The sequence below is a fragment of the Cervus canadensis genome, chromosome 7 (assembly GCF_019320065.1).
Source record: "Cervus canadensis isolate Bull #8, Minnesota chromosome 7, ASM1932006v1, whole genome shotgun sequence".
Classification (NCBI taxonomy): Eukaryota; Metazoa; Chordata; class Mammalia; order Artiodactyla; family Cervidae; genus Cervus; species Cervus canadensis.
This window is the reverse complement of record NC_057392.1, coordinates 19278219-19303604: the sequence shown is the minus strand read 5'-3', so window position 1 is coordinate 19303604 and position 25386 is coordinate 19278219. Positions and strand designations below refer to the sequence as shown.

Here is a 25386-nt window from a genome sequence, read left to right as displayed (position 1 = left end):
AGGCAGTGTTGTCTCTGCCATCTGGGTTGTCTAGTTCCTTTCAGAAACCAGCTAAAGAGAGGGGCTACCTCGTATGGGAGTGGAATTGCCTGTTTTGGAAATTAATCGCACAGAACGTGATCCCCTGGTCCTTTTGGACACAGTACGTCCCCATGAGATCCAGGTCCCAGGGGAGACCTTTCTTCCTTTGTGTCTGGCCACCGAGAGTTAGGCTTCCCTGGTAGTTCAGATGGTAAAGAATGCCTGCAATGCAGGAGAGTTGGGTTCAATCCCTGGGTCAGGAAGATCCCCTGGAGGAGGAAATGGCAACCTACTCCAGTATCCCCTGCTGCAGAATTCCATAGACAGAGGAGTCTGGCAAGCTACAGTCCATGGGGTTTTGAAGAGTTGGACATGACTGAGTTACTAACACACACACACACCGATGGTTAGGGGCACTCCGACTCGTCTTCCCTTCCAGAGCCTGTGGCAGCCCATCTGGGCACATTTGGTGTCCTCGGTCCTCAGCGTCTACCGGCCCTGGGGTCTCTGGGTGAGAGAGGGTGGTGCTGCAGTCATTTCTGGGTCCTGGGCTTTTAGGGGACAGTTCACGGCTGCGGCTCCCGGTGCCCCTGGGCTCCTGGCTTCCTGGTCTCACTGTTTGGGATCTTGAATGACTAGGGAGTGTGGATTTCGGGCACTGATTCATCAGTCCTTTCAGAGGGCTCTTAAACTGGGAGAGCCGCCAGTGAGATCAGATTTTCATTTCCTGTAACTCCAACCAAACCTATAACTGGTAAGATAGCTCAGAGGCCCAGGGAGTGCCTGCCACTGCGGGCAGAGAAACCAGGGGCAAGAACCTTGGCCAGGGCAGGACTCACCTGAAACTAATCCAAGGAAGGTGCCAGCTTTTCCTGCTTAGACGAGAGGATTCTGTACTGCTGTCAAGTCTCAGAAACGTCTCTCGTTACAGAGCAGAAGTAGGAAAGGTTATTATTATGTGATCATCACACCCACGTAAAGATGTAAACATCGTGTATATTCTACATGCTGATCCCCTCCTCCTGGGTATGGGTCAGGTTTTTTCCCTCGTACCTGGAATCATGTTGACTCTTTTTATTTTTTTAATCTTAAAAAAATCTCAAAGCTGTCAGCACGAACTGGTTCTTTTATTTTATCTTTACATGAAAAGCAAATGAAAGATCTGGTACATCTTCCTTGTGACTTGTTCAGCAAATTTTCCCGAGATTAAACACACTGACTTATATTTTTATTTATCCAAGTTAATGTTTGGGTTTTTTTTTAATGTGTAACGAGTCAAATAATAATTTTGCTTGGGACTCGGAGAGGCAGTGCCAGCTTGAGCTCCAGTGGGTTTTTCAGAGCTGGTGGATTTCATGTTGGTATCTTGGGCATTCTTTCCAGATGCAGATCTGCGAATCTATAAATGCTGCCAATCAGGCCCATCCTGCCTCTACGGGCTGTTCAACATTTATCAGCTTTATGGTCAGTTTTAGGAGCTTCCCATGTGGTGTTAGTGGTAAAGAATCCGCCTGTCAATGCAGGAGACTCAAGAAATATAGGTCCTATCCCTGGGTCAGGAAGATCCCCTGGAGTAGAAATGGCAACCCTCTCCAGTAGTCTTGCAAGGAAAATTTCATGGACAGGGGACCCTGGTGGGCTACAAAGTCAGTTCTGTATGTACAGCCTTGATGTACTCCTTTCCCAGTTTTGAACCAGCTTGTTGTTCCATGTCTGGTTCTAACTGTTGCTTCTTGACCTGCATACAGGTTTCACAGGAGGCAGGTAAAGTGGTCTGGTATCCCCTCTGTTTAAGAATTTTCCCCAGTTTGCCTCCTTAGGTAGGTTTATTCCTTAGATATTTTATTCTTTTCGTTGCAATGGTAAATGGGATTATTTCCTTAATTTCTCTTTCTGATCTTTCATTGTTAGTGTGTCGGACTGCAAGAGATTTCTGTGTATTAATTTTGTATCCTGCGACTTTACTGAATTCATTGAGTAGTTCTAGTAGTTTTCTGGTGGCATCTTTAGGGTTTTCTATGTAGAGTAAGTATCATGCCATCTGCCAACAGTGACAGTTTTTCTTCTTCTTTGCCAATTTGGATTCATTTTATTTCTTTTTCAGCCCTGTATTGGGTGCCACTGTTATCCCCTCCCCCTCCTTTTTTTTTTTTTTTAAAAACAGGTTTGTAAGTACTATGTTTGTTACACTGTGCAAAAACCTCTTATACTAAGTAAACAGCGAACTACATTCTTCTGAAAGATGCTTCTAGTATGTCCTAGATAACTTCTGTATCATGTACAGTGAAACCACTTTTAAAAAGCAGTGACTTAGGCAAACCAACCCTAATGATTCGTTAAACCATTTCCCTGTTTTACAGACAAGGAAACCGAGGCCCGGAAGCTTTATTAGGCTTGCCCCCAGGTCATGGCTAGTGTGAGTGCGTTTGGTTTGGATCCAGAGTCTGGTCCCAGGAGTCATGGGCGCAACCACCCTACTTTGCTGCCTGCATTGGCTATGCACCAGGCACTCTACAGATGAAAGATGCTCTGACCAGATCTACCAGCTTTGAAGCCCAGAGCTTTCTCACCCAGGACAGGGCCTGTGGGTGGGTGATTGTGAAGGCCGTTTCTTGGAATTACTGTTTGATCAATTCAAGGCAGCCAGGAGTGGTGGACAAAAGCCATTATTTGCTTATGATGGAAAGAGTGACGTCAGATGGGCTGTTAACATAAAGCTTTTTATGTTGATGGTCTTCCTAGACACCACTGTTCAAAAACGTCTGCAAACAAGATGACCAAGGGCTTTATTTTTCGTGACCAATTTCCTTATATGTTGATAAGTGTATTGTACAGGGCTTCCCAGGTGGCTCAGTGCCAAAGAATCCACCTGCCAATGTAGGAGACACAGGAGACAGTGGGTTCAATCCCTGGGCCAGGAAGATCCCCTGGAGCAGGAAATGGCAACCCACTCCAGTATTCTTGCTTGAAAAGTCTCTTGGACTGATATCTTTAGAAACCACTCAAGTGGTTAGTCCTGAATTTCCTTCTTTGCTGGATTTGGGAATAGTAAGTGGAGTATCGAGTGAGTCTAAATGTGTTTTATAGAATTTTTACACGTTTGTATTGATTAAGGTTACAGCGACTCCATGGCTTGTTTGTATGTGTATGTGTTGGGTTTTTTCTTCCTCTGCTTTTTAAGATTTATTTATTTTTAATTGAAGGGTAATTGCTTTACAATATTGTGTTGGTTTCTGCCATACATCAGCATGAATCAGCCATACGTATACATCTGTCTCCTCCCTCTTGAACCTCCCTCTCACCTCATACAGCTTGTTTTTTTTAAAAAATATTTTATTTACTTATTTGGCTGCATGGAGTCTTGGTTGCAGCACACAGGATCTTTAGTTGCGGAATGTGGGATCTAGTACCCTGACCAGGGGTCCAACCTGGGCCCCCTGCATTGGGAGCACGGAGTCTTTGCCACTGCACCACCAGGAAAGCCCCTGATGGGTTATTTGAAAAGTCAGGTGTGGCCTCCCTCTGGGTCTAAGCTCTAGACCACTTGCTCCATGGTGGGGGTGGGAGGGTGGGGGGTGGACTGCTGCTCATTCTCCCTGAGGATGCTCTGGAGGGAAGAGCCACAACCTCTCATCACACCTGCCACTGCTGGGGCATGTGAGGTGTCTGCCTGCACCCTCAAGTTAAATCCTCATCCAAACAAGCCCGTGTGATGGCTGCGTTTGCTTCTGCCCGGCATCCAGAGAGGTCACTCGCCCAAGGGCATCAGGGGACATGGCACTGTCAGGAGCTGACCCAGGGCTTTGCTTTGCATCACCTCTGCCGAATTGTTGGCTGAAAATTCCCCAAGCCCATTTCTTTTTTACTGGATTCTCGTTTTGGTGGATGTAATGTCCGGGAAGTCTGGGCCTCCCGGTGGGAGCAGGGTGAGTGAGGCAGGCCCTGAATGTAAGTTACAAGCGAGCAGGTCCCCGGATGCTTCGGGGTGGGCAGCTGTGGGTACAGTGATGAGGTGAATGTGAAGGTGAGCAGGCACAACTGCCGTGGTTGTGGCGAGAGGTGACTGTTGCCCAGAACGTCTTCTGGTTCTTTCCTGTCTCATCTCCCACAAACTCACCAGTATGGAAACAAAACAGTCCTGTCGTTCTTTCCTCTAGGTCAACGCGAACGTTCCAAATACCTCCCTTGACCCGATGCTGCTGATAACATCAGGATGGCTTTAAACTCAGTAAGTGGTTAATCATTACCTCCCTGGCCTTGCCCCGTCCTGGGTTCCTTCTGCTGTTTCCAGCAGCGGCCTGTGCTGGTCAGTGCTGTCAGAACTGTCTGCTGGATGCTTGCTGGATGCTGTGAAGGCATTCCGGGGGTCAGGGGTGAGCAGGAGTGGGGTGGCGGGAGTTGCGTGGCCATTGTGCAGTTGTAGGGGGTGTGGTGGTATGAGGTTCTTCCTGCTCGGATCAGGATGGAACAGAGGGCAGGGGTGAGATGTGGGGACAGACAGAGGCAGGATGGTGGAGAGAGGGAATGTGTGTGTGTGTGTGTGTGTTAGTCGCACAATCATGTCCGACTGTTCGTAGTCCCATGGACTGTGGCCCACCAGGATCCTCTGTCCATTGGATTCTCCAGGCAAGAATACTGGAGTGGGTTGACGTTTCCTTCTCTAGGGAATCTTTCTTACCCAGAGATTGAACACGGGTCTCCCACATTGCAGGAAGATTCCTTCCCAGTTAAAAGAGAGTGCCCGGGACACCAGTGGCCAGCAGAGCAGTGTAGCCTCACTTACTCGTAGCCTGGGAGAGGCCAGGGCTGAAGCAAAGGGCTGGCCACCCCCTCTCTGAAACACCCCCCGCCCCCTCCCCACACTTTGGATACAAATGTACCTTACATTTGAGCCTCTTGATGAAAGCGAAAGAGGAGAGTGAAAAAGCTGGCTTAAAACTCAACATTCAAAAAACAAAGATCATGGCATCCAGTCTCATCACTTCATGACAAACAGATGGGGAAACAATGGAAACAGTGACAGACTTTGTTTTCTTGGACTCTAAAATCACTGCAGATGGTGACTGCAGCCATGAATTTAAAAGACTCTTGCTCCTTGGACGAAAAACTGTGACCAACCTAGATAGCATATTGAAAAACAGAGATATTACTTTGCCAACAAAGGTACATCTAGTCAAAGCTATGGTTTTTCCAGTAGTCATGTATGGATGTGAGAGTTGGACTATAAAGAAAGCTGAGCACTGAAGAATTGATACTTTTGAACTGTGGTGCTGGAGAAGACTCTTGAGAGTCCCTTGCACTGCAAGCAGATCAAACCAGGCAACCCTAAAAGAAATTAGTCCTGAGTATTCACTGGAAGGACTGATACTGAAGCTGAAACTCTAATATTTTGGCCACCTGATGCAAAGAACTGACTCATTGGAAGAGACCCTGATGCTGGGAAAGATTGAAGGCAGGAGGAGAAGGGGACAACAGAGGATGAGACGGCTGGATGGTATCACCGACTTGATGGACATGAGTTTAGCAAGCTCCAGGAGTTGGTGATGAACAGGGAAGCCTGGCATACTGCAGTCCATGGGATCGCAAAGAATTAGACACCACTGAGAGACTGAACTGACTGACTGGCTGTACCTTCCGCATCTCATCTCACTTATCATCTTACATTTAGGTTACTAAAAGTTGTGGTTGACAGCAGAGATCTCTCTTCTATCTGGAAAGTAGACCTTTTCCTGCCCCATTCCTGTATTTGGTAGTTTTCACTGGCTCCTTTTAAAATTCCAAACCCACGTTACAGGAGCTCACAGGGTCAGACCGCCGTGCCCGCTGCCACCTTGGTCAGCGAGTTCTCAGATGCTTCAGATGGAGACCAGACGCCTGCACTGTTTCAGCCTCTGGCTTCCTCATTTAGATGAGAGATTACCTTCTGTTTTCCCTTTCTGTTACTGCTCTGGTCTTGGGTGCAAGCTTCAGACTCTGGAAGGGGCACGTTGGTGAGTTATTAAACTCAAGATTGGCTCACTGCTTTCTAACCACACTGCCCTGGAGGTCTCATTTAAAATTCTCAGCATTGAGTCGCCTCTGTTCAGGATACTAGTCCCCTCTGAGCTCTCAGTCAGCAAGGAACAAGGGGAGGAATTACTGAGTGGGGAGGAGTGTTGCAAGTGGGCACTTAGATAAGAGGGAAGGTGCGGTTGTCAGGGTGGCCTAGCGAGTGGGTGGTCTGTGGGAGCAGGAGTGGGCCTGAGCTCAGCAAATTCACAAGCTCCTGGGGTCCCCAGTGGCCTTGGGGGGTCAGGGTTTGGAAAGGACAGATTTTAAGTAGGCATAAGGGGAGGAGAGAAGTGCAAAAAAAAAAAAAAAAAAGAAAAGAAAAACAATGACAAGTAAAACCAAAATTAAAAAGCAAATGACAAGCTAGAAAACACATTTTTAAGAAAAGATTTACCACTGTCTACATAGTGTTCACAAAAAATTGGTAGAATACTAAGATTCCAATGGGCTTCCCTGTTGGCCCAGGGGTAAAGAATCCACCTGCAATGCAGGTGACATGGGTTTGATCCCTGGGTCAGGAAGATCCCCTGGAGAAGGGATTGGCTACCCACTCCAGTATTCTTACCTGGAAAATTCCATGAATATCAGCCTGGCGGGCTACAGTCATGGGGTTACGAAGACTCAGACATGACTGAGTAACTGAGAGTTTCACTTTCACACAGGAATCTGCAGTGCTGTCCCCGTGAACTGACTGAGTGCCATGGAATGTTTCTTTCAGCTTTGGAATAAGTACAGCTCTGTATCATTCATCTTCTTTTTAATCGTTTAGGGATCCTCACCAGGTGTCGGGCCTTACTATGAGAACCATGGATACCAGCCGGAAAGCTTGTACCCTCAGCAGCTGCCCACGGCTCCCCCTGCTTACGAGGTGTTCCCAGCTCAGTACTACCCGCCCGCGGTGCCCCAGTACACCCCAAGGGTTCAGACGCACGCCTCGACACCTGTCATCTACAGGCAGCCCAAACCTCCATCCGGGACAGCGTGCACCTCAAGTAGGACCCTTTTTGCTTTTATTTTCTCTAATGGAACCGAATTTTGGGTCTGCCTTCTCCAGTGTGCCCTCTGCCCCCACCAGCCCAGTGCCAGATCTCCTCGGTCTGCAAGGCTGATGTGCATGCCTCTCCCTTCCCCATCTCTGTGTCAAAGTTGTGGACCCTGGTTCTCACCCCCCGGGGGCCTTTGGGGCCCTCTTAGCTAGGTGGCGCTAGTGTTAAAGAATCTGCCTGCCAGTGCAGGATATGCCAGAGTGGTGAATTCGATCCCTGGGTCAGGAAGATCCCCTGGTGGAGGAAATGGCTACCCACTCCATTACTCTTGCCTGGAGAATCCCATGGACAGAGGAGCCTGGCAGGCTACAGTCCATGGGGTTGCAAAGAGCTGGACACGACTGAGCGCAAAGCACACATACGTAGCTGCTAAGACCTTCATCTCCCACTAACGCTCCTGTCCCAGCTTGGCCTGTACCACCCAGGGTGGTCTTTCCAGCCCAGCCTCTCTGAACTGCTTCTTGTCTGCGTGGTTTACTACTGTATTATCTTGAGTAGATGGTAAGCCCCCAGCCCCCAGTGCAGGAAGAAACAACCTTTCTCCATGTACCCATTTCCTGGATGCTACAAGTCATGGTCAAGGTGCTTGATGAGTATTCTGTATTCAGTGAAGGAAGTGGCTGGTGGGGTTGTCACCCAGAAGCATCTGCAACATTTTCTCATGGCTTGAAGGATCTTGTAGGCAGACCTGAGCGGGCCATGGAGCGGGTGAGGGACTGCAGGTGGTGTGTCTTCTGCCCACCACCTTAATTCCATGTCTTTCATGTCCTCTCATTTGTCTGCTTTCTTTTTTAATAGTTCATATTTTTAATTAATTAATTAATCATTTTGGCCCCATTATGCTGCACGCAGGATCTTATTTCTGCGACCAGCGATTGAACCCGTGCCCCTTGCATTGGAAGCATGGAGTCTTAGCCTCTGGACCACCAGGGAAGCCCATGTCTGCTCTCCTTACATTTCATTTTATCTTCTTTCCCTCCAGATCCCTTCCCTTTGTGCCCACTCCCCTAGCTTGTAACTTAGGCAAGTTGATGTGGTAAGCACCGCCCAGGCAGGACTAGTACAGCCAGTTACTTATATGAGCACAGAGCTAGTACAGGGGCTGGCCCAAGGGACATTTTCATTGATAACATTTTATTTTGTGAGATACACATACCCTCACACACAACTCACACAGTTAAAGATCTATGACAGGGTGAATTTCCATGTGCCAACAACCCACCATAAAGAGTGGCATCAGGTAATATCTGTACCCTTTGAAGATTGCTCTCCTCAGACCTCCCTAGCTCTTCACAACTGCCGTCACTTGTATTTCTGTCTCTGTCCTTTCCTTTGTCTCCCTCATGCTTCACAGATATCTGGCTCTTCCATCCTTCCTTCTCCCCACCGCTACTCTCTTCCATTCCTATGTTTTCTACCCCTTGGTGATCCCTTCTCCTTAATTACTCCTACTCCTTTCCTGTGTGATTCTCTTTCCATCAGTTCATCGTGGTTCAAGAAAAAACTTGTCTCTGCACTGATGTCTTTCTGGTGGTGGCTGTTCGATTGAGACCGGTGGCTCCTAACAGGGTGATGTTGACCCTCAGGGGCATTTGGCAATGTCCGGAGACAGTTTTGGTTGCTCTAACTGGGGTGGGGTTGCTACTAGCATCTACTTGTTAGGTGCCAGTGATGATGCTAAACATCCTCCAGTGCACAGAATGACCACCACCAAGGATGACCCCGCCAAGATGTCCATGGTACCCAGGCTGAGGACCGCTGGTCTTAGCCCCTCATGGTCTTAGCTCATCCTTCCCTAACTCTTGGCAACCACTGATTTGTCTCTGTAATTTTGTCTTTTTTAGAATATAGAGTTGGAGTCATGCAGCAGTATATAGCCTGTCAGAGCCTGACAGTATTTTGCAAGTGACTTAAATAGCACAAAGTCAAGAGATCCTCAGAGTACAAGGGACATTTTATCTTCCCGGCTCTGTTTATTTTAGCAAGAGATCTTTCACATTGAACCTTAATGCATGTGTTAGCGTTCGGGTTTTGGAGGCCTGAAGGTCAACAATCCTGTGAGGCAAATAGTTGACACTGGTCACAGAAGGGCTACATCAACAATTAATAACAATGAAGGTAAGAGGAGAGTGAAAAGGCCGGCTTGAAACTCAACATTAAAAAAACTAAGACATGGCATCTGGTCCCATCACTTCTTGGTGGATAGAAGGGGAAAAAAGTGGAAGCAGTGACAAGATTTTATTTTTTGGGGGTTCCAGAATCACTTCGGATGGTGACTGCAACCATGAAATTAGAAGATGCTTGCTCTAGGAAAGCCTAGACAGTGTATTAAAAAGCAGAGACATCACTTTGCTGACAGAGGTCCATATGGTCAGAAGCTTCCCTGGTGGCTCAGATGGTAAAAAAATCTGCCTGTAATGTGGGAGACCCAGGTTCAGTCTCTGGGTCAGGAAGATCCCCTGGAGAAGGAAATGGCAACCCACTCCAGTACACTTGCCTGGAGAATCCCATGGACAGTAGAGCCTGGAGGGTTACAGTCCATGGGGTCGCAAAGAGTTGGACACGACTGAGCGACTAACACATACACACGGTTTTTCCAGTAGTCATGTACAGATGTGAGAGTTGGGCCATAAAGAAGGCTGAGCACCAAAGAATTGATTCTTTCAAATTGTGCTGGAGAAGACTCTTGAGAGAGTCCCTTGTACTGCAAGGAGATCAAACCAGTCAATCCTAAAGGAATTCAACCCTGAATATTCACTGGGAGGACTGATGCTGAAGCTGAAGCTGCAATACTTTGGCCAGCTGATTGCAAAGTGCTGACTCATTGGAAAAGACCCTGATGCTGGGAAAAATTAAAGGCAGGAGGAGAAGAAGGTGGCAGAGGATGAGATGGTTAGATAGCATCACCAACTCTGTGAACATGAGTCTGAGCAAACTCCAGAAGATTGAGGGACTGGGAAGCCTGGCGTGCTGCAGTCCATGGAATTGCAAAGAATCGGACATGACTTAGGGACTGAACAACAATAACAAGGACAAATGATTAGTCAGTTGTACCTACACCCAAATAGGTACAATTGCAAACCAGCACCCATTCCAGTCTAACTGGCCAGACTCTGATCCCGAAATAGCTGTCCACCAGCAGTGAGATCTGGGGCCCCCGCTGCCCACACTCCTAGCGAGAGCCGAGCAGGTTGCCACCCTGTCCAGGAGAGGTTCAGGACACCTAGTTTAGGACACCCTCTCAATGAGAGGTTCAGGATGCCTGGTTTAACATCCTTCTACTCACCAGGCACGGTGTCTTATCTTGGATACTATGACACACAGGAAAGTCACCCAAAGGAAGAAATCACCCTTTACTGATGAATCAAATTGACCATTTGGAATTTCCCCTGGGCCTCCTTGGCGACACCACCTTGCCTGCTGCCAGACACATTGACCGCGAACCAAGTCCTGATAACACGTGGCTGGTGTCACATGGCACTCTTCAGACCAGCGGCCATGACCTCACCCAGGAGCCTGTAGGTCTGAGACTCGCCTCCTCTCCCCTAGCTGAGTCAGAATCTCTGGGTAACAGGCTGCCCAGGTGATTCCTAAGCCGGTTTGAGCACAGACTGTGGAATCTGCAGAATGTGGTAACAGAATGAGGGCTGAGGGTTCATGCTCAGATCCAGTGGTTCAACTGACTCCAGGAACTGGACGTCTTGGTCTGGTGGACTTCTGGAAGGAAAAATGTGCACAGGTCGGGTGCAGGGCCTCCCCATGGGCTCCACTGCTGCTGCCCGATGTCCTCCTGTAGCAGCTAAGGAGTAGTAGGTTGTATAAGAGCCTTCGCCCTGGCTCTCCTCTCCTCTGCCCATCCACCCATCTCCCGAGGGAAGCACCGGCTCTGGGGCGCTCTCTGCACAGGAACTGCTGGGGGTGGTGGTTGTGGGCGTCTTACTCGGAAGCTTCGAAGGACTTGTGGCTTACGCTCTGACCAATAGTGGCGTGTCGGTTTGTTTTCAAATGGCACCCCACTCCAGGACTCTCGCCTGGAAAATCCCGTGGACGGAGGAGCCTGGTAGGCTGCAGTCCATGGGGTTGCGAAGAGTTGGACGTGACTGAGCAACTTCACTTTCACTTTTCACTTTCATCATTGGAGAAGGAAATGACAACCCACTCCAGTGTTCTTGCCTGGAGAATCCCAGGGACGGGGGAGCCTGGTGGGCTGCCGTCTATGGGGTCGCACAGAGTCGGACACGACTGAAGTGACTTAGCAGAAGCAGCAGAAGCAAACTCTGGTGACCTTGTCCTATAACTTGTCTTCTTGGCAGAAATGTGAGCCCAGAGCTCCTGTCCTCAGACCTGGGGAGCGACCCTAGCACTGCCCTGTAGATACTCCCACAGTGATAGATCATCCTTCCTCTTCACAGTCCAGCGCGGCAGCCACTGGCCATGTGGGACTATTGAGCAGTTGAATTTACAGAATGATTTAATATCATTTAACATGAGAATTAATTAAAGTGAAAATAGCCACATGAGTCCAGTGACTGTGAGTCAGTGAGTCAGTGTGACTCTGGCCCACCCATTCCCTAAACTGCCTTGAGGAAGAGGCTTTTTTCTCCTGCCTCGAGTACCCCGACATGGAGATGAGAGAATGGCTGTGCTTTGTGGCTTGCAGGATCTTAGCTCCCCAACCAGGCGTCAAACCTGGGGCCCCTGCATTGGAAGCTTGGAGTCTTAACCTTTGGACAGCCAGGGACATCCCTGGAGATGACAGTTTGGGGAGTGTTATTATTATTTTGCTTATGCTTGCAATTAATGGAGCAAGGTATATTTCCTTTATTCAACCAATTTTTTACATTCATCAGTTTTTGGACTTAAGACTCAAAGACTATCTTACTTTCTTAAGAGCTTAACTTCAGTCTATGTTTGCTTTGTATCACGGCTTCCTGCTCTGGTTCTCCAAAAAGTTAACTTTAGTTCAACTCTCTGGAAGAAATAAGGCCTCACAGGATATGCTCTTAAAGAGAAAAGTCACTGTTAAAAAATGGAAATATAATTGCTTTACAATGTCGTGCTAGTTTCCGCTGTACGGACACTGAGAATCAGCCACAAGCATACATAGGTCCCCTCCCTCTTGAGCCTCCCTCTCACCGAGCCCCCCATCCCGCCCCTCGAGGCCATCACAGAGCGCCGAGCTGAGCCCCTGTGTTGACCAGCAGCTTCCCACGGGCTGCTTTACACCCGGTGGTGTGTACGTGTCAACGACACTCTCTCCGTTTGTCCCGCCCTCTCCTTCCCCCACTGTGTCCACAAGGCTGTTCTGTGTCTGCCTCTTTATTCCTGCCTTGCAGATCGTTTCATCAGTACCATTCTTCTAGATTCCATATGCATGTTTTAAAACATGATATTTGCTTTCTTCTTTCTGACTTACTTCACTCTTGTATGATAGGCTCTAGGTTCATCTGCCTCACTAGAGCTGACTCAGTTTCATTCTTTTTATGGCTGAATAATATTTAAGTGTATAAGTAAGTAAGTAAGTGAAAGTCGCTCAGTCGTTTCCGACTCTTTGCGACCCCATGGACTATATAGTCCATGGAATTCTCCAGGCCAGAATACTGGAGTGGGTAGCCTTTTCCTTCTCCAGGGACTCTTCCCATCCCAGGGATTGAACCCAGGCCTCCTACATTGCAGAAGGATTCTTTACCAGCTGAGCCACAAGAGAAGACCAAGAATACTGCAGTGGGTAGCCTATCCCTTCCCCAGGGTCTTCTTCCCGACCCAGGAATCAAACTGGTGTCTCCTGCATTGCAGGCAGATTCTTTACCAACTGAGCTATCAGAAAAGCCCTGTTTAAGTGTAAACAAAATTATTATTCCTTGATAAGATATACCATAAAAGTACTGCATGAAATTTGAGAGTCTAAGAAACCAGGTGACTAAGTTGTGTACTTCTTTTCCTGCAGAGACTAAGAAAGTCCTGTGCGTCACCTTCACCCTGGCGGCCCTACTGGCAGGAGCAATCCTTGCCGCCGTCCTCCTCTGGAAGTACAGTAAGTGCCGTCCAGGGCCGAGTTGCATTGTGCTGGCCCTTCAGCAGCCCTGCTGTCTGGACCAGGGGCCCACCCACAGCCCCTCAGGAAGCTTCCCATCTCTTTCCTCCCGTTTGACTACCAGATGCTTGGATAACCTTTCTTGGAAGCTGCCAGTCTCGTTGGCGTACTTCCTCCTCGCCTGTGGGTTGTCAAGATCCCTTGTCCTTCATGTGGTATTGACACATGGGGGACAAGCACGCTGAGTTCGCCCTGTGCTTTAGGACACCGGGTGGGGCCTGGCACTCGTGAGCACCCGCAGCTCGGGGGCACACCCGTCTCCTGCATTTCAGTGTACACGCTGGTGACTGGAGGCCTACCCTCCCCGGGGGGCTCCTGCACCCACAGCCAGGCCTCCTCCACCAGCCTGGGGCAGGGATCATGGGTCACAGGACTCACCCGTGTGGCGGGGGCTCGGGGAACGGCTGTCTAGATCCCAGGTTAGGGATCCGCCTCTGACCGGAAGTGATAAACCCGGGGGATTCACCACTGCTGTGGTCAGCCCTGCTTCCTTTGACATACGCTGTCGGCAAGGACCCATCCCCTCCTTTTAACATAGAAGGGGACGGCTTGCTGTCTCTTGTCCCGAGGGCTGGGGGTTTCCTTGGATTCTCAGCCTGATGGGCGTCTCCCTCTGTTTCTCTGCAAGTGGAGGACAGGTGCTCAGGGTTGGAGTGCGGCTCCTCCGGGACCTGCGTGAGCCCCTCTCTCTGGTGCGATGGCATCCTGCACTGCCCCGGTGGCGAGGACGAGAACCGCTGCGGTGAGTGGCGGGGCTGCTGGTGGGAGGGGGCCCCCACAGAGGCCACAGCAAGGCAGGCGCACGGTGCCAGGCCCGTATCCCGCATGTCAATCACTCCATCACCGACTCCATTCCTGGAGGCTGAACCTTGCTTCCAAGCCCAGTTTTCAAGTGAGGAGACAGGCTCAGAGGGGGCGAGCTCCCGCCTGGAGTCACACAGCCAGGGGATGGGAGACCACAGCCCAGGGCCAGGCCACATTCATGCCCCAGCTGCCACAGGATGTGACTAAAACAGCAAACTGTTTAAAATATCAGGTTGGGAGTGGGCTCTGTGGTTTCTAAGCAAGCTGCCTTTCGGGTGGTCTATGTCTGTTGTCCCAGGGTGGACACTGCTTCTGCTTTTATTTTCAATGAATTTTTCAGTAGCTGTGGGCTTCCCAAGTGGCACTAGTGGTAAAGAATTCACCTCCCAGTGCAGGAGATGCAAGAGACATGCGTTCGGTCCATGGTTCGGGAAGATCCCCTGGAGAAGGGAAAGGCAACCCACTCCAGTATTCGTGCCTGGAGAATCCCATGGACAGAGGAGCCTGGTGGGTTATAATCCATGGGGTCACACAGAGTCAGACACGACTGAGCAACTGAACACAAAGTAGGTGTAGCAGGGAAAATGATGCCTGAGGATGAGGGTTGCGCTGATATCCGCTGAAGACCCTACCCAAAGCCTGAAGCCTGCTACATGCTCTGGGAGCCATTAACGTTGAGTGCAAGTGTAGACAGAGGCTGTGCTCCACCCTAGAGCTGTCCACCCTTCTGTGGCTGTCCTGGGGAGATGGTTCTCTTTTACACCCCACGTCCAGGTCAGGGCACCTGTGTGAGACACTGTTGTCCTGCCCGTGGGTTCCTCTGCACTGGGAGTTCCTGGAGTTCTCGCCTACAGGAGAGGATTTGCACTTGGCAGACTCACTCACTCTGCAGACTGTCCACATAGTGCTTTGCCTTCATGGGTGATAGTATATTTGTCACCATTTTCTTAAGTAAAGTGGAGAGTTTCTGAGGTTGAGCAGATGTGGTTACTCTATTGGATGGAATGGTGTTTGATGTTTTAATACCTGTGTCCACACACGTTTGGATAACTCTAGTAAGACCAACTCATGATGTTGCCTGGAGAGACTTTCTCTTCTTAATGTTGAAGTTGTATTTATTTAAATACTGTAAGAGTTAATGTCCTCAAATAGATCAAAATTCAGGAAGTAGCTAAGGGTATGCAGTGAAAAATCCCACCTACCACTTCCCTTACACTCTCATATAACACACTAACACACAGTCTCATGCTCACAGATACTAATACATACATTCATACACTGTGAGATTAAATAGAGGACAGGTGCTGGTCTCTGACCCCAGTTCCCAGCACAGGGCTCCTGAGACCATGGTGATTTTCAAGTGATGAGACCACCTGGTGCATCTTTTGTTCTGGTATTTGGTCCCCGACCCCAGCTCCTGACACCGAGCTCCTAAGGCCCTTGTCATTTCCTGGGTGATAGAAGGGTCTTTTGTTCAATGAGGCGATTCTGGGTGGCTCCTGAATGGCTTCTGTGAGCGCTGGTCCCCACAAAGACTGAGCCATGGATAGAAACTTGGGCCTGTCAGCCCCTCACCTCCCTGTCTTGAAACCACTTTCTCATCAGAAAACCACTGATCCTTTTACTGTCTCCATGGTTTTGCCTTTTCCCAAGTATCATAGAGTTGGAATCCTACAGGATGTGTGTAGCCTTTTCAGATTGGCTTCTTTCATCACTGACTGATGTGCACTTAAGTTTCCTCCATGTCTCTTCACAGCCTGATGGCTCATTTCTCTTCAAGGTTGAATCATATTCCACTGTCTGGATGCCCCTACAGTTGGTTTATCCACTCACATGGTGGATGAAATCGCTCATCACGGAAGCATCAGGAAATCGAGGCTGGTTGCTCCATGGCCGCCTGAGCCCAGATGTCAGGCCCTAAGCGACAACTAATCTGATTTCTGTCTCCATAGATTTCTTCCTCCAGATGTTTCATAGAAATGGGGTCCTACAGTGTGTGGACCTTTGCCTGGCCTCTTTCAGTCAGGAGAATATCAATCACGTGTGAACGTTCACGCCTGTTGTATCGTGTCGGTGTTTCATCCCCTTTCATGGACTAATAATGTTCCATTGTGTGCAAGGACTGCATTCTGTGTGTTCCTCCATCGATGAACGTTTGGATGTTACCCACTTTCAGCTCCTGTGAATAATGCTGTCGTGAACGTGTGTGCACGATGTTCATTTTTATCTGAATACCTGTTTTCAGCTCTGTAGGCTGAAAGGCACATTTTGAGAGGAAAGGCTAGATTCGGGGTATCTCCTGTGTGTAGCTGGGGAGAGGGAGCCCAGCTCCACCCCTCTGGAGGTTTTGTGTCCGGGGAGGGTGGGGCCCACGTGGGGACAGGATGAAGGTCACGGTCTAGGACTCACCAGAGCCTCCCTTTCCACAGTTCGCCTCTATGGACCGAACTTCATCCTTCAGGTGTACTCGGCACAGAGGAAGTCCTGGCATCCCGTGTGCCAGGACGACTGGAGTGAGAGCTACGGGAGGGTGGCCTGCCAGGACATGGGCTACCGGTGAGTTCTGGGACCCTCGTCCTCCCCGGTGATGGTGACAGGCACAGAAGCATAGAATCGGTGCTTCCCTCTACCCCTCCCTGGAAGTGCCAGCCGACGGACACCATACACGTCTGCCTTCTTCCCAAAGCTGCCCCAGGGAGCCAGCAGGGGAGCGTGCGCCCCACACCCCCAGCCCCTTCCTGGCCGCCCCCAGCCCCACCTCCTCCTGGGCATTCATCTGTTCCTGGTTCCTCGGGGCTATCCAGCGCCAAGGTCACCAGGGTCCTGGGTGCTGGCTAAGGGCCTTGAGAGACTCATTTCTGGAGGAGACTCCAGTGCAAGGTGGAAGCCTTGACTCAGCTCGCCTCCTGGGTGGGGGTTGGAGGTGGGGGCCAGTGGGGAGGACTGCGGGGGAGGCCGGAGGGAACAGATCTGTGAGAGCTTCACTACAGGAGTGCAGGAGGCACTGGGGGCTTTTGAACAGAGAGAGCTGATCACTGGATTTATCGGTAAGAGAATACATCCCTCATGCGGCCGCCAGAGAAGGTTCCAGCCAGGGGCTCATCAGAGCTCGCCTGCCAGTCCAGCCTCCCGGGGGGAGGCTGTGCCATTTTACTGCCACCTTCTCTTCCTTGGGAGTGTCCCCATGTGACTTCTCTGCAGTTCTAGCCTATTCCCCCTATGCCAGTTTTCAAAATGAATTACCACTTGGTAAGAAAGTTGCCATCTTAGCTAGGGAACTACTTCCAAATGCCACTCCCCCTAGTTGCAGTCTGTGTCATGATGAATGACGTAGGGATGTCTCATCATGGTTCAGGGTCTACATTTTATCACTGGGAGCACTTTGATGTGTGGTTACAGTATACGTTAGGGTACACTATACGTCCTCACACATCTGTATTCTTACTGCTCTTTTATCCTGATCCAGATTAGATTCGAAACATGACTGATAGAGGACTTTCCCCTGACACTTCGGGGTTATTGGATGCTTATCATGTGGTGTCACTTAATTAGAAGTTGTGTTTTTGTTTTCCAAAATGCTCTTAACCTGCACTGTGATATAGTGATAGCATAGGATTTGCAAATGCTCGCAGCAAAGCTTATTATTTTAAGTAAGTCTTTCTGTCTTTTTTTAGGAATAGTTTCTATTCTAGCCAAGGAATAGCTGATAACAGCGGAGCCACAAGCTTTATGAAGCTGAACACAAGTGCCGGCAATGTCGATCTCTACAAAAAACTCTACCACAGGTATTCGATTTGCTGCTTTCTTTTTCTAAAAATGTGTTTTCTTGAAGTATAGGTGACGTACAGTGTTGTGTTCATTTCCACCAAACAGCAAAGTGATTCAGTTATACAAATATATGCATTCTTTTTCACATTCTTTTCCATATGGTTTATTACAAGATATTGAATATAGTTCCCTGTGGTAGACAGTAGGACATTGTTGTTTATATCCATCCCATATGTAATAGTTTGCATCTGCTAATCCCCAAATTCCAGTCCATCTGCTTTTCCCTCCCCTTGGCAACCACAAGCCTGTTTCTATGTCTATAAGTCTGTCTGCTTCATTGGTAAATTCATTTGTTTTATATTTTAGATTCTACAAATAAGTGATATCATATGGCATTTGTCTTTCTCTGTCTGGCTTACTTCATTTAGTATGATCATTTCTAGGTCCATCCATGTTCCTGCAAAAGGAATTATTTCATTTTTTCTTATGGTTGAGTAGTATTCCATTGTATATGTGTACTTCATCTTTATACTCTCATCAATAAGTGGATATTTAGGTTGCTTTCATGTCTTGACACTGCAAATAATGCTGCAGTGAACACTGGGGTGCATGTATCTTTTTGAGTTATACTTTGTCTGGGTATATGCCCAGGAGTAGCATTGCAGGATAATATGGCACTTTTATTTTTAGTCTTTTGAGGAATCTCAAAATTAATCAAACTAATTGCATAGACCACAGCCTTGTCTAACTCAATGAAACTATGAGGCATGCCATGTAGGGCCACTCAAGATGGACGGGTCATGGTGGAGAGGTCTGACAAAATGTGTTCCACTGGAGAAGGGAATGGCAAACCATTTCAGTATTCTTGCCTTGAGAACCCCATGAACAGTATGAAATGGCAAAAAGATAGGACACTGAAAGATGAACTCCTCAGGTCAGTAGGTGCCCAATATGCTACTGGAGAAGAGTGAAGAAATAACTCCAGAAAGAATGAAGAGACAGAGTCAAAGCAAAAACAACGCCCAGTTGAGGATGTGACTGGTGATGGAAGTAAAGTCCAATGCTGTAAAGAACACTATTGCATGGAACCTGGAATGTTAGGTCCATGAATCACGGTAAATTGGAAGTGGTCAAACAGGAGATGGCAAGGGTGAACATCAACATTTTAGGAATCAGTGAACTAAAATGGACTGGAATGGGTGAATTTAACTCAGATGACCACTACTGTGGGCAAGAATCCCTTAGAAGAAATGGAGTAGCCCTCATAGTCAACAAAAGAGTCCAAAATGTAGTACCTGGATGCAATCTCAAAAAGGACAGAATGGTCTCTGTTCATTTCCAAGGCAAACCATTCAATATCATAGTATTCCAAGTCTATGACTCAACCAGTAAAACTGAAGTTGAATGGTTCTACAAGTCCTTCTAGAACTAACACCCAAAAAAGATGGCCTTTTCATCATAGGGGACTGGAATGCAAAAGTAGGCAGTCAAGAGATACCTGGAGTAACTGGCAAATTTGGCCTTGGAGTACAAAATGAAGCAGGACAAAGGCTAACAGAATTTTGCCAAGAGAACACACTGGTCATAGCAAACACCCTCTTCCAACAACACAAGAGAAGACTCTACACATGGACATCACCAAATGGTCAATACTGAAATCAGATTGATCATATTCTTTGCAGCCAAAGATGAAGAAACTCTACACAGTCAGCAAAAACAAGACTGGTAGCTCATGAACTCCTTATTGCCAAATTCAGACTTAATTGAAGAAAGTAGGGAAAACCACTAGGCCATTCAGGTCTGACCTAAATCAAATCCTTTACGATTATACAGTGGAAGTGACAAATAGATTCAAGGGATTAGACCTGATAGACAGAGTGCCTGAAGAACTATGGATGGAGGTTCATGAAATTGACATTGTACAGGAGGCAGTGATCAAGACCATCCCCAAGAAAAAGAAATGCAAAAAGGAACAATGGTTGTCTGAAGAGGCCTCACAAATAGCTGAAAAAAGAAGAGAAGCTAAAAGCAAAGGAGGAAAGGAAAGATATACCCATGTGAATGCAACGTTCCAAAGAATAGCAAGGAGAGATAAGAAAGCCTTCCTCAGTGATCAATGCAAAGAAATATAGGAAAACAATAGAATGCAAAAGACTAGAGATCTCTTCAAGAAAATTAGAGATACCAAGGGAATATTTCATGCAAAGATGGGCACAATAAAGGATGGAAATGGTGTGGACTTAACAGAACAGAGGATACTAAGAAGAGGTGGCAAAAATACACAGAAGAACTGTACAAAAAAGATCTTCTCGGCCGAGATGACCACAATGGTGTGATCACCCAGGCAGACATCCTGGAATGTGAAGTCAAGTGGGCCTTAGGAAACATCACTACAAACAAAGCTAGTGGAGGTGATGGAATTCCAGCTGAGCTATTTCAAATCCTAAAAGCTGATGCTGTGAAAGTGCCGCACTCAATATGCCAGCAAGTTTGGAAAACTCAGCAGTGGCCACAGGACTGGAAAAGGTCAGTTTTCATTCCAATCCCAAAGAATGTTCAAACTATCATACAATTGCACTCATCTCACAGGCTAGCAAAGTAATGCTCAAAATTCTCCAAGCCAGGCTTTAACAATACATGAACCGTGAACTTGCAGATGTTCAAGTTGGGTTTAGATAAGGCAGAGGAACCAGAAATCAAACTGCCAACATCCATTGGATCATTGAAAAAACAAGAGAGTTCCAGAAAATCATCTACTTCTGCTTTATTGACTATGCCAAAGCCTTTGACTGTGTGGATCACAGCAAACTGTGGAAAATTCTTAAAGAAATGGGAATACCAGACCACCTTCCCTGCCTCCTGAGAAATCTGTATGTAGGTCAAGAAGAAACAGTTAGAACTGGACATGGAACAACAGACTGGTTACAAATAGGGAAAGGAGTACGTCAAAGGCTGTATATTGTCACTCTGCTTATTTAACTTATATACAGACTTCATTATGCAAAATGTCAGGCTGGATGAAGCACAAGCTGGAATCAGGATTGCTGAGAGAAATATCGATAAACTCAGATATGCAGATGACACCGCCCTTATGGCAGAAAGTGAAGAAGAACTAAAGAGCCTCTTGATGAAAGTGAAAGAAAAGAGTGAAAATTTGGCTTAAAACTCAATATTCAGAAAACTAAGATCATGGCATCTGGTCCTATCATTTCATGGCAAATAGATGGGGAAACAGTGAGAGACTTTATTTCTTTGGGCTCCAAAATCACTGCAGATGGTGAGTGCAGCCATGAAATTAAAAGATGCTTGCTCCTTGGACGAAAAGCTATGACCGCCCTAGACAGCATATTAAAAAGCAGAGACATTACTTTGCCAACAAAGGTCCAGCTAGTCAAAGCCATGGTTTTTCCAGTAGTCATGTGTGGTGTGTGATTTGGACTATAAAGAAAGCTGAGCACTGAAGAATTGATGCTTTTGAACTGTGGTGTTGGAGAAGACTCTTCAGAGTCCCTTGCACTGCAAGGAGATCCAACCAGTCCATTCTAAAGGAAATCAGTCCTGAATATTCATTGGAAGGACTGATGCTGAAGCTGAAACTCCAATACTTTGGCCACCTGATGTGAAGAACTGACTCACTGGGAGAGACCCTGATGCTGGGAAAGGTTGAAGGCGGGAGGAGAAGGGGATGACAGAGGATGAGATGATTGGATGACATCACCTACTTCATGGACATTAATTTGAGCAAGCTCCAGGAGTTGGTGATGGACAGGGAAGCCTGGCGTGCTGTAGGCCATGGGGTCACAAACAGTCAAACATGACTAAACAACTGAACTAAATGGAACAGAGGAATCTCCACACTGTTCTCCATAGTGGCTGCACCAACTTACATTCCCCCTGACAGTGTAGGAAGGTTTCCTTTTCTCCACAACCCTCCCAGCATTTGTTATTTGTAGACTTTTTAGTGATGGCTCTTCTGACCAGTGTGAGGTGATACCTCATTGTTCTGATTTGCATTTCTCTAATAATTAGTGATGTTGATCATCTTTTCATGGGTGTGTTGAGCATGGTTATTTCTTTTTTCCTTTCAAAAACTGCAAATGAGTAGGAGAAGTCTGGGAGAATCACCGTTAAGAGTTTGATTTCTCTGTTGGTGGTGAGAGTTTGTCTGAGATTCTGACGGGGAGGAGATTGGACTCTAAGTAGGACCTGTCACTCTGAGCAGCTCTGGGTTCATTCTAGGGAGGCGTTCGTGCTTCAGTCATGTTTGATTCTTTGTAGCCCACAAGGCTCCTCTGTCCATGGGATTCTCTAGGCAAGAATACTAGAGTGGGTTGCCATTTCCTCCCCCATGGAATCTTTTCGACCCAGGGATCAAACCCACATCTGCATTGCCGGCAGGTTCTTTACCATTAGCGCCACCTTGGGAGGTGGCTATGTTCTATTGGCCACCTGTTTGTGCCCTCTGTCCTCCGTGGTGTTGGGTAACATTACAAAATGAAGATTCCTCTTTCCCGATTTTCTTCTCTCTGCAGACACCAGAGATGCATCTTAGTGTGTGTTAGGGTGTGTGTCTAGGAGTCCAGAAGAATGTCTCGTGGTCTCCACTGGGGTGTCCAGCTCATCCTGGTTGCCCTGCTGGTTCCACACTGGAAACTCTGCTTCCCAGAGGTCCTCTCAGCCCAGGCAGTGGGGAAGGTTGGTCCCCCAGCCCCAGCCGTAGAGTCAGAGGATGCTGTGTGAGGGATGGGCCTGGGAGCTAGCAGCTACTCCAGTCTACCAGTGTTTCCCGTACCTGGAGGCCAACTTGCAGTGCTGGGAAGGTCGCAGTGTGTCCAGTGGGTGGACGTGAACCTGAGTTGGTCCCACTGTTGATCGTTTGACTAGTTAGGAGGGTGGGGGAGAGGGCTAGGCTTAAGCTACTCAGTTTGCGTTGCTTATGTTTAAAATGTTCTCAGTCTTCCTAGAATCATTCGTGCTGGTGTTATTTAGTCGCTAAGTCGTGTCTGACTCTTTGGTGACCACATGGACTGTAGCCCTCCAGTCTCCTCTGTCTATGGGATTTTCCAGGCAAGAATACTGGAGAGGGTTTCCATGCCCTCCTCCAGGGGGATCTTCTTGGTCCAGGGACCAAACCTGGGTCTCCCACATTGCAGGCAGATTCTTTACCACTGAGCAACCAGGGAGTATAGAATACTGTTATCCAAATGGAATGTTCTTTCATGTAAAAGACACACAGCATAGAGCTTCCTCAGCTCCCAGTCCCCCATCACTGATCCAAACCATGTCGTCCCTCCCTGCTGGCCAGGTGCCAGGTGCTGTATTTAGGGAAAGAAGGACGAGTCAAGCTTCCCCCTCCTCTGTGAGTGGGAGACTGAAGCAGATTTGTGTTCCTGGCGGCCCGGGGGGCTGACTTCTGCCCAGGGCACCTGAGCCTGGCCGTCCCCAAGAATGTGACAGGCTGAGCCTAGGAGGAAGGGTGCCCATTGCCTGGTGTGGCCATCAAAACAGCAGGCCATGGTTTGCTCCCCTGAGAAGCTCAACACAGCTGCCTGGGCTCTCTGTAAAGACTGTCTCTGTCTTGCTGGGTTACTTGGAACCAGGGCTGAGCAAGGGAGGGAAGGCTGCCCCCTCGTGGTAACTCGAAAGATGTCTTCAGACTTTGGAGGAAAGGTCATTGCTTGGCTCATGGCGTCCTGTATGCTTGTCAGGGGCTGGGAGGACTTCTTTCCTGTTTGCTTTCAGATGTAGCACTTTGCTACTTGAACCTCAGGCTCCTCGTAGGGCTCGTCTGAGTGTCTGCCTCATGCCCTGATGCTGTGTTCTTCAGTCACTTAGTTGTGTCTGACTCTTTCCCACGGACTGCAGCACGCCAGGCTGCCCTGTCCTTCACCATCTCATTCTCTGTCGCTCTTCTCCTCCTGCCCTCAATCCTTCCCAGCATCAGGGTCAGGTGGCTGCACAGTATGCCACCACACAGGGAGAATGACCTGATGATCCTTAGAAAACATCCGCTCTCAATGGGGGCATGTCTTCTCTTGGCATCCAGTGCCGCCCAGCCAGAGACCACCAGGACACACTTTGTCTTGGAACCATGGGTGTCTCAGTGGGAGGGTGTTAGAAAGGATGTGGGCTTGTATTGAGTCATTTGGGGAAGGTTCCAGGAAGCTAGGCTTGGCCATGGGTTGGATGCTGTCCAGAAATGAGGGTGATTCTATAGCTGGTACCTTAATGCTTTTTCGTCAGAAGGTGAGTGTCATGAAGCCAGGCCACTGCTGGGCTTGGCAAAGAAGCGCAGTCACTCGTGCCAGCCAGCAGAGGGGGCTGTTGGTCACTGTGAGGTTTGGACCAGGTTCATGGGATGAATTACAAGCTGGAATCAAGAATGCAGGGAGAAATATCAACAACCTCAGATACGCAGGTGATATGACTCTAATGGCAGAAAGCGAACAAGAACTAAAGAGCCTCTTGATGAGGGTGACAGAGGAGATTGAAAAAGCTGGCTTAAAACTCAACTTTCAAAAAACGAAGATCATGGCATCTGGCCCCATCACTTCATGGCAAATAGATGGGGGAAAACTGGAAACAATGACAGATTTTATTTTCTTGGGCTCCAAAGTCACTATGGATGGTGACTGCAGCCTTGAAATTCAAAGACGCTTGCTCCTTTGAAGGAAACCTATGACCAATCTAGATAGCATATTAAAAAGCAGAGGCATCATTTTGCTGACAAAGGTCCATATAGTCAAAGCTATGCTTTTTCCAGTAGTCATATACAGATATGAAAGTTGGACCATAAAGAGGGCTGAGTGCCAAAGAATTGATGCTTTTGAATTGTGGCACTAAGAAGTGCCTGAGAAGACTCTTGAGAGTCCCTTGGACAACAAGAGCAAACCAGTCAATCCTAAAGGAAATCAACCCTGCATATTCACTGGAAGGACTGATGCTAAAGCTGCAATATTTTGGCCAGCTGATGCAAAAAGCCAACTCATTGGAAAAGACTCAGCAGAGGAAAGATTGAGGGCAGGAGCAGAAGGAGTGACAGGATGAGATGGTTGGATGACATCATCAACACAATGGACATGAGTCTGAGCAAACTCCAGGAAACAGTGAAGGACAGGGAAGCCTGGCACGCTCTAGTCCATGGAGTCGCAAAGAGTTGGATGTGACTGAGTGACTGAACAACTACATGGGATTGTGTGATGGGTGTGCCTATGTCCTGCTCTACCGTGTAACAGTTATCTGGCCCCACATGAACTATGTTCAAAAGAATCCCGCCAGCTTCAAACACCTGGGTGTCAGAAACTGCTTTTCTTCTCAGCATGTCAGGAGAACATTCAGTACATAGTGTTTTTCAGGTCTATTATATCTTTCTAATTTTCTATTCATTCTATTAATTTTTGAGAGTTTGATATTGAAATTCCAACTGAAAATCTTTATCTACTTAAAAATTGTAGTGTATAGTGGAACTGTATGTAACTGTGTTCTCTATTTTCCAAATCTGCTGTAAATATGTTATCATAGTTCCATAATTTAAAAAAGAAAAAAAAAAGGAACACTGCCAGCTTCAAATACCTAGGTATCAATGCTGCTTCTCTTTTTAGC

General features: G+C 47.9%; 1 protein-coding gene across 1 annotated transcript in view; it reads left to right on the top strand.

Annotated features, from left to right (window-relative positions):
• Positions 1–25386, top strand: part of TMPRSS2 (transmembrane serine protease 2) — a 43601-nt gene that overhangs the window by 6081 nt on the left and 12134 nt on the right. The window contains exons 2-7 of the mRNA XM_043474464.1: positions 4179–4249; positions 6842–7064; positions 13066–13152; positions 13841–13954; positions 16446–16572; positions 17691–17801. Coding sequence (XP_043330399.1) covers positions 4235–4249; positions 6842–7064; positions 13066–13152; positions 13841–13954; positions 16446–16572; positions 17691–17801 — 677 coding nt within the window. The 5' untranslated portion in view covers positions 4179–4234. The remainder of the gene's footprint in view (positions 1–4178; positions 4250–6841; positions 7065–13065; positions 13153–13840; positions 13955–16445; positions 16573–17690; positions 17802–25386) is intronic.